Genomic DNA, 9,949 nt, shown 5'->3' with positions numbered 1-9,949 from the left:
TCTGTGTTTTCGTCCGATTTGTTTCTGAACAAAAGTAAGGACACTCAAGCTTTCTTATTTGATAACGTGTTTAAAAGACACGGCAGACGATGGTCCTGACTTTGAACAGGCATGTGAAATGTGACACTTGAAACTGGTCCTTTGGTAAGATCTTAAATCTTCCACTTGTTAATGTATATCAGGGGAATACTGTCATTTCTGTTAAACATTAACAACACGGATACAGATGTTATACCTTTGTCCAGATGAGAAGCATGATTTCTATATCTGCTTTAATTCGGAAGCACCACATTAACAGCGTTACCTGAATTTTTTACAGCACTGGGTCCATATCGCTGCTGTTAGACTGTTGTTTCCCGTGCGTATTATTAGCGCATTGGGTCAATACCGCTGCTGGTAGACTGCTGTTTCCCTGAGCGTATCATCAGCGCATTGGGTCGATGCCGCTGCTGGTAGACTGCTGTTTCCCCGAGCGTATAATCATCGCACTTGGTCGATACCGCTGCTGGTAGAATGATGTTTCTCGGGCGTATCATCTATTCAGCTCTGTAGTCAGTGCTTTGGTGATGGTATGATAGCAAACCTTTTTTAAATTCTCCATTGATAAAATTAGTGACTATAACGAAATTAATGTTCCAACTTCCACAGTCAAAATTGACCTAAGATGGATTTGGCTATTCTTGTATGTCTCGTTTGGTCTTATACATGTATGTTATAAATTAATGTACCAACTTCCACAGTCAAAATTGACCTTACAAAAGGTACATACAATAACTTACAATAACAATCAGTAAACGCAAAACTACAAAATCTATAACATCGGTACATGTATAAAAGATAACAAAAATATAAGGGCAAACAAAACAATTATAAACCATACAGTATCAACGAATGCTCCCGGTAACATAAAACTATAGCTCAAAGTACCTAACCTTCTGATATATATGAAACTTGGCCGTCGTTGGTTGTACTCTAGAGCAAATTTTATACAGCAACGCCATGAAAAAATGATGTGTAGGTGTTCTATCTATTTCTATCGTTCGGTCAGTGTTATCGTCACAGAAAAACAGTAGTAATTATTATTATATAAGTCCAGTCTTTAGCACTGCGATTCCTATTAGAAAGACAAATATGTCAAACATTTGTGTGTTTGTTTTGGTTGTGAAACAGATCATCTACAAATGATGATTAGTCACATATACTGTTTTGTATATATGTTGCCACAAGTTTGACGTTATCTTCACACAAATGATGATTAGCTACATGTACTGTTTTGTATATATATTGCCACAAGTTTGGCGTATTCGTCACACAAATTAATGCTGATGAGCTACATTTACTGTTTTGTATATATGGTGCCACAAGTTTGACGTTATCATCACACAAATGATGATTAGCTACATGTACTGTTTTGTATAAATATTGCCACAAGTTTGACGTAATCGTCAAACAAATGATGATTAGCTACATGTACAGTTTTGTATATATATTGCCACAAGTTTGACGTAATCGTCACACAAATGATGATGAGCTACATGTACTGTTTTGTAAATATGGTGCCACAAGTTTGACGTGATCGTTGTACATTCAATGCTTCTTTTTGTAATGACATTGGGGTGTAAACGCGTTTAACGAAACGCATATTGAATGAAGAAGCGCTTCGATCGAATTTACGTTTAATTACAGAGTTATACATTCAAATAAAGACAAACATTGAAGTTCTAACAAAATTTCAAAAAGTTGCATTGCAAGTGTGAAATAAATGAACGATTATCAAATTACCCGGTTTGTTGGTTTCCATTAGATGAACAGTTACCACTGCAGTCACAGCTGAAACACATGTAACTACAAGAATGGCCACCATAGAAACTCATATCACTTGAACACACACGGCAATTTTTCCATTTTTGCTTGTTATTTTCAATTTTGTGTCAGCTTTTCTGGAAAAAAAGGAAAGATGTATCTGATGACAAATCATTTACGAGGTCTATGTTATCAGACATTTCCATCTTTTCAACAATAAGAAACTTCCTTTATATCCAACATCGTGAAACAAGTGTTCTACTAAAATAAGTGCATACATGTACATGTAATTATACAATGTAAACATGAAAATAACTATAAAGTATTGTAATTGTATCTTAAGTAATAACCTTAAGTAGCAGATACATGCATACGTCATATTTTCTTCTTTAAGAAACAATATAAATATTCAAAACCATTTTAATAGAGAGAAAAAAATGATAATACTTTGTCTATATGCCATTTTTTTTTTATCTTTGTTGACATATTTATAAAAAAGAAGATGTGGTATGATTGCCAATGAGACAACTCTCCACAAGAGACCAACTGACAAAGAAATTAACAGCTATAGGTCACCGTACGGCCTTCAACTATGAGCAAAGCCCATGCCGCATAGTTTGTTTTTATAGTGATTAAGATTATAACACAATGTTGACTGCTGTACCCTTATTTTTGAAATTTTTGCCTTTTGTGTCTGTTTATTTTGTTCACACATTGTTGTCAATATAATGGAATTTTAAGCGACTGTCATAACTAGAGGCTCTAAAGAGCCTGTGTCGCTCACCTTGGTATATGTGCATATTAAACAAAGGACACAGATGGATTCATGACAAAATTGTGTTTTGGTGATGGTGATGTGTTTGTAGATCTTACTTTACTGAACATTCTTGCTGCTTATAATTATCTCTATCTATAATGAACTTGGCCCAGTAGTTACAGTGGAAAATATTTTGTAAAAATTTACAAAAATTTACAAAATTTATGAAAATTGTAAAAAATTGACTATAAAGGGCAATAACTCCTTAAGAGGTCAATTGACAATTTTGGTCATGTTGACTTATTTGTAGATCTTACTTTGCTGTACATTATTGCTGTTTATAGTTTATCTCTATCTATAATAATATTCAAGATAATAACCAAAAGCTGCAAAATTTTCTTAAAATTACCAATTCAGGGGCAGCAACCCAACAACGTGTTGCCTGATTGGCAGATAGATCTTGACCTAATGAACAATTTTATCCTGTCAGATTTGCTCTAAATGCTTTGGCTTCAGAGATTACGAGCCAAAAACGGCATTTTACCCTATGTACTATTTTTAAGCCATGTCGGCCATTTTGGTTTGCGGGCGGGGTCATCGGAGACATTCTTTAAACAAGATACCCTAATGATGATTGTGGACAAGTTTGGTTAAATTTGTCTTAGTAGTTTCAGAGGAGAAGATTTTTGTAAAAGATTACAAAAATTTACGAAAAATGGTTAAAAATTGACTATAAAGGGCAATAACTCCTTAAGGGGTCAACTGACCATTATGGTCAAGTTGACTTAATTGTAGATCTTACTTTGCTGAACATTATTGCTGTTTACAGTTTATCTCTATCTATAATAATATTCAAGATAATAACCAAAAACGGCAAAATTTCCTTAAAATTACCAATTCAGGGGCAGCAACCCAACAACGGGTTGTCAGATTCATCTGAAAATTTCAGGGCAGATAGATCTTGACCTGATAAACAATTTTTCCCCCATGTCAGATTTGCTCTAAATGCTTTGGTTTCAGAGATATAAGCCAAAATCTACATTTTACCCCTATGTTCTATTTTTAGCCATGGCGGCCATCTTGGTTGGTTGGCCGGGTCACCGGACACATTTTTTAAACTAGATACCCCAATGATTGTGGCCAAGTTTGGTTTAATTTGGCCAAGTAGTTTCAGAGGAGAAGATTTTTGTAACAGTTAACGACGACGGACGACGACGACGGACGACGGACGACGGACGCCAAGTGAAGAGAAAAGCTCACTTGGCCCTCTGGGCCAGGTGAGCTAAAAATGAGAGGTTTAGCTAGCTATAAATCCAGGTTTAATCCAACATTTTCTACATACGAAAAAGCATGTACCAAGTCAGGAATATGACAGTTGTTATCCATTCGTTTGATGTGTTTGCCCTTTTGATTTTGCCATTTGATAAGGGACTTTCCGATATAAATTTTCCTTGAAGTTCAGTATTTTTGTTATTTTCTTTATTCCGTAGGTTACAAAATGAAAATGAGTATTTGCCTGAAAATGAAACGGTAATTTTATCTGAATAATTACAAATAAGTTCCATGATAAATAGATACATGCAGATGGATAGAACAACTTTATTCAAAGCTTCGTGCACTTATAACACATGCATTTGAAATTTCGGGGCCTTTTATAGCTGACTATGCGATATGGGCTTTGTTTATTGTTGAAGGCTGTACGGTGACCTATAGTTGTTAATTTCTGTTTCATTTGGTCTCTTGTAGAGAGTTGTCTAATTGGCAATCATACCACATCTTCTTATTTTTATATATATGAGTAAAGTTTCTAACAAATTTAAATGAACATTAGGGCCCTTAATAGCTTACTGTTCGGTGTGAGCCAAGGCTCCGTGTTGAAGACCGTACTTTGACCTATAATGGTTTACTTTTATAAATTTTGACTTGGATGGAGAGTTGTCTCATTGGCACTCATACCACATCTTCTTATATCTATTGACATGGCTGGCAATCTCAAACCGTTGTCTGGGCCACATGAAGTAGATCTTCAGCAAGAATATTTTAGTTATCCACCAATGAAAACTGACCACCACGTAAAAACACAATCGTGTTGAAAGTGGCAACAAACACCAATCAATTAATCAAATCAATCAATAGTAGTTCGAACTTGACATTTTTGAATGGTGTTACTGTTTCAGCAAAAAACATTTAAGTCTCAAGTGCCACTGACCTGATGTGTCTCGTTTTAATTACTGCCATTGCGTTGAGCTTGAATCGTCGTAAACGAATTTTAGGGCTTTTCCTTGTATTTTTTTCTAGTTTTTATGATTTTTTCTCTGTACAAAAATGTAAAACTAACGGATCAATTTGGACTCATCATTTATGTGTTCTTCGGCTGCATTACCCTTTTGTACTTATGTTGTAATTGTCATTTTAATTTGATGCTATAACTATCAGCCTTTTTTTACCTATTCAATCTACTGTGATATTAAGAAAGGGTAAACATAAATAAAAACTTCGCTTTTTTCATGAATATCAACACCAAACAAAACACCACTCCAAATATAAAATTCTCTTTCCATAAATCAGATATACAGAAGCTTATACTCTTATCATTTTGCTTCATCGTCACCATAATTAGGTTAGAGGGGGCAACGTATCGATCTGCAGCAAGATTTTTCAACAGAAATCCTTAATTTCCCCCGTGCAATGCCACATACTGACAAACCTGTCTCAGATCATCTTCTAATAATAATGTTGGGTTTTCAATGGAATGGACTTCTTTTCCCTCTCTTTTTCCTTGTAACATGAACAAAACCTAAAAGTGGTATTGAATATGTATATGTAGGGCAAACAGAACGTGATTGTTTTAAATGAACACATCTAAAAAGTATCACAAGGTCTCAAGGAGTAAAATTATATTTATTTCTCCGTAGGGGATAATAATAGGTGAAGTCAAATGAAACATGCAATTCGTTTTTTTAATTCTAAAATTCTTACATACAAATATTTTTAATTTTTATATTCGAAAAGTTTTTTGACATCTTAAATCATTTTCTATGCACATTTCAAATATATAAAAAGGAAAAAGAGAAATAAAATAGATCATGATATAACAGCAAAATTGGATTACTGATGTTTATTTATTATGAAATACATAATGTTGATTAGTGTACATTTAAGTACACACTACTTTGCATTACAAATTGTATAATATATTGAAGTAAATCTATCAATGTAGTAATGGTCTAAATGAATTAAACAGACTAAGACTCAATTTATCACCGTATCATTCAATATAAGAAGATAACACCATGGTTTAACATTGATAACATGTAAATTGAAATTCGAATTTATTTATTCAAATTATATGCAAACACAAGACATTACATTTTAAACCTAAACTGTAGGTCTCAATAGTACTTGAAAGGGTAATTTATCAGTCCAAAAGTGGACTAAAAGTTACTTTGAATGTTTAATCTCCAATGCTATTTGTAATTTTGTATTACCATAACAAGTTCACTTGTAAACTGTAAAAATATATATTTTTTAACTTGTTTTATTAGTTTAAACAAAATAATGTGAAAAGTGTCAGCCTGCAAACAATGGAAACAATTGTATAATTCTTTATTTTTGTTAGTTTTATCAACTAGATATGGAATATGGACATGAGTTTCCACGATAAAAGTGAGAGAGTCCGGCTGTACCGCCAGATTTAGTCTGGTCATCGTGCATTTATAGATTGAAAAAAGTAAAATTTTCAGAATTTTTGGCACCTTTTCTGTAATGATCATACTATTGCTCTTTTTGTTTTTATAAAAATAAAGAACGCTGTTGTGTGGTTAATGGAAAATAAGGAGCAGTTTGTAAATCTCCTTCCAGGGCCATTTATATTATGTATCGGATTTATAATACATATTATTGGTTTTTCGACGACTCATTGGTCAAAGAGAACTAGCACCGGTGCCTACTGTGGATTATGGAAAGTTTGTACATATGACGATGATAAATCAAAAGCATGCTTCACAATCACACAAAGAGGAAGTGCGCCAAGTAAGTACTTCCGGTAAATTATGAAATAATGGTATAGCACAGATTACATTAGAAGTTTTAAAGCTTTTTTGTTTTTATTGCTTTCTTGATACAAGTGTATTTTCCAGAAAAGAATAGAAACAATTTATTCTTTACTTAAAAAAAAAAGAGGGGGAGGGAAATGAATGGTTAAAACACAGATTTGTATAGTACAATAAAAATATTTTTAAGTCCTTGGTTAACATAACTGTGTCCTTACATAAATGTTGGAATAATATTAAGTTCTGTGAATAGTATTTTGATAAAATAAACTGCATTATGCACAAACGGAATATAGCAAATTTTGTTTCACATACGGGGTTAAAATATCAAAATCCATAAACCTACGTGTTTTAATACGATATTCCCGGGCTTGTGTTTCCTATCATGATTTCCTTGATAGAGGATTGCTGCTCACAAGGAAGCTATTAAACCAAGAGTTCCAAATGGTGAAGTTGAAATCATCCCTTCGTAAATTTTACGGACGCCATCACGAGTTGGTTGACCGTTATGGAATAACGGTTTCACAGATGATATCGGATATGTTCCTTATATCGTAACTACAATATCCTTCACTTTTCACGAATGTGACTTACCGAATTAGACTATTTACCGGATTTGTAATAACATAAGCAACACGACGGGTGCCACATGTGGAGCAGGATCTGCTTACCCTTCCGGACCACCTGAGATCACCCCCAGTTTTTGGTGGGGTTCGTGTTGCTTAGTCTTTAGTTTTCTATGTTGTGTCATCTGTACTATTATTTGTCTGTTTGTCTTTTTATTTTTGGCCATGGCGTTGTCAGTTTGTTTTCGATCTATGAGTTTGACTGTCCCTCTGGTATCTTTCGTCCCTCTTTTAAAGGGTTACAGCTATTTAAGATATTTTAGCATAATTGTTTGGAATAAATTTTTGTACATGTTAATGCTAACGACATAATGCTATGACATTCTACATCAACCTGTGTAACTATAGACTTTTGTGAAATTAGAATATTTCTTTACAATAAGTCTATAAGACAGACCATTCAAAAAATATGTGAAACAACGTTTGAATAGCACGGTTTAAAATTGATACCGTCGAGTTGATGTTGCAATGCAGTCATACAGGATTTTCTGAAGAGTTTATCAGGAAATGAGAAATTTAAAGCAATACAATATTTAAAAAAACTTTCCAATGTAATGTCTTATATTATTCATTGTGTCACCAAGACAGTTTCTTAACCAGTGAAAATACTTACCATAATGTAAAAGATAAAAGATAACAACTTTTAATATAAGAAAAACAATACAAAAATCATATTCGTATTGGTTGTATATTTAGCACGAACTAACGACATAACATTCAAGTCTTCTAAACGGTTTTATTTCTAAATCATCTGGATTTTTTTTCTTTTGTCAGTTATGGTATTCTTGTGTAGTTTCCTGGGTACAGCAAGTACCATTATAACTGGATTGTCATTTATCACTGCTGTCTTCACAATGTGTCAGAAAAAGATTACAGCTTTGAAATGGTCTAAAAACTCGGCGGCAACAGCTCTTCTTGCAGGTATAATATTAAAATACAAATGTATTTGAAAAGACTGAAATCGGCAAGAAAATATTACCTAGGCATTTCCATAATTTTTTTCTTTATTTTGAAAAGTATCTGAAATATCAGAGATGGCAAATATTTTGCATTAGATTTTATTAGTCGTTAAATGTTGAGTAAAAACGTTAAGAAATTACAATAATTCTATTGTGTTATAAAATGATTATATTTAATGCCATACACATACTAGTACTTTAAATTTTTAACGAGTTATCTTATGCGATTTTTATTTGAAAAGAACGGCTATTAATATTTGGTCATAACACGTTTTTCATATATACCCTTTATTAATTGTGCATTAGTTGAACCACTTTATATTTCAGTAGCCTTGTCAGTCAGCGTTGAATGTATTTATGGTGCAACTTATTGCAGTATTTAGTTGAACCACTTTATATTTCAGTAGCCTTGTCAGTCAGCGTTGAATGTATTTATGGTGCAACTTACTCCAGTATTACGTACGACAATATCCCTAACCTCAACAAAACATCAACGACAACTGAACTTTCCTGGTCGTTCTTTTTGTATTGCTCATCTTCAGTGATTCTTTTGATTGGAAGTTTATACTTAATAATCGTTCCGTCTAACATACTGTCAACTAATAAAGTTTCAACAACCATGCCACAGATACCGGTATTACAGATCCATCCACCACCAAGTGACCGAGCGCCGACGCCATTATATTTGTTGTCTCAGCGTTCATTATCTCCTTTACCGTCACCATTTTCATCTAACGCTCATACTCAACATCCCCAGAGTTTGCCGCCAGTCTTTACACAGCTTCGTAGATAGATGTATATTTGACATTTTTGTCTTGATACATGTAGATGTATATTTGACATATTTGTGTTTATCAGTGCTTGTTTATTATTAAACATGTTGAAACAATGGTGTCAAATATTTATTATATTTCTATTTATATATCCCAAAACCGTATAATCATAATATGGTAACATATAGTATAGTGTGAACTGTGAGTAAATTTTCTTTCAAAGATGAAAAATTATAGTAAATAAAATAATAAAAATAACATAAAAACAATCGAAAATCTCTTACAATGAAGCTAAATGAGAAGACCATAATAAGTTTAAATAAAACAACCTTAAGTGCCAATTAAATCTTTTTAAATGTTAAAGCTAGAAACGAACATTCGTATAGCTGCGGAACCGTAGCTCATAGATCATTATGATATTTTTTGACAGTTTGCGGACCATAGGAGCTACGGTTCCGCAGCTGATCGCAGCTAGCATTCGAACTAAATATACAACAACATGTTCGTACAGCCTGTCAATACCTATATTTTTGGATTTTACATACTTTAGTCAAATAATTTACATTAAACAACAAGACAACCCCAAAAAGGGAAAAAAACAAGCCGAATGGTTATCAGGGCAAAAGGACCCAGGTCTCACAGGTACTAGGGTGGATGGACCCGGATGCCTCTCCAACCACCTATAATATCAAATGGTCGTCCCCCTAAGGCTAATCATAGATATAATAGCCATTATACTTATGCCCTAAGATAATGCACATTGAATTTTTAAAAGTAAAGTCATAGACAGTTTAAACCTACACTGTAAACCAGAAATTAAGAATCATGAGCCCCATAAAAATGACACACGCCTTTGCCTAAAATTAAATTTTAAAAGAGCCCCCCCCCCCTCTCCCTTAAAAAAAAACTAACAAAACAAAACACACAACCATTACGATAACAGACAAAGAAAATTAGGAAAAAACGATAGATTTTGACA

At 33.4% G+C, this 9,949-nt stretch overlaps 1 protein-coding gene across 1 annotated transcript; it reads left to right on the top strand.

Annotated features, from left to right (window-relative positions):
- The first annotated feature begins 6,384 nt into the window (after positions 1 to 6,384).
- On the top strand, positions 6,385 to 9,109 carry LOC127699245 (uncharacterized). Its single transcript, XM_052203002.1, has 3 exons — positions 6,385 to 6,592; positions 8,013 to 8,159; positions 8,602 to 9,109. The coding sequence occupies exons 1-3, from the start codon at positions 6,385 to 6,387 to the stop codon at positions 8,988 to 8,990; spliced, it is 744 nt and encodes a 247-aa protein (XP_052058962.1). The 3' UTR covers positions 8,991 to 9,109.
- Positions 9,110 to 9,949: the final 840 nt, after the last annotated feature.

Source organism: Mytilus californianus, unplaced genomic scaffold, assembly GCF_021869535.1.
Source record: "Mytilus californianus isolate M0D057914Y unplaced genomic scaffold, xbMytCali1.0.p SCAF_4, whole genome shotgun sequence".
Classification (NCBI taxonomy): Eukaryota; Metazoa; Mollusca; class Bivalvia; order Mytilida; family Mytilidae; genus Mytilus; species Mytilus californianus.
The sequence above is the reverse complement of the archived record's forward strand: the minus strand, read 5'-3'. Positions and strand labels throughout refer to the sequence as shown.

What these genes read in the sequence shown, in the direction of transcription:
- LOC127699245 (XM_052203002.1), top strand. Translation starts at nt 6,385, where the DNA reads ATGGAAAATAAGGAGCAGTTTGTAAATCTCCTTCCAGGGCCATTTATA. An exon ending in ACAAAGAGGAAGTGCGCCAA is followed by an intron (nt 6,593 to 8,012) that starts GTAAGTACTTCC and finishes TTCTTTTGTCAG; the next exon opens with TTATGGTATTCTTGTGTAGT. An exon ending in GGCAACAGCTCTTCTTGCAG is followed by an intron (nt 8,160 to 8,601) that starts GTATAATATTAA and finishes TTTATATTTCAG; the next exon opens with TAGCCTTGTCAGTCAGCGTT.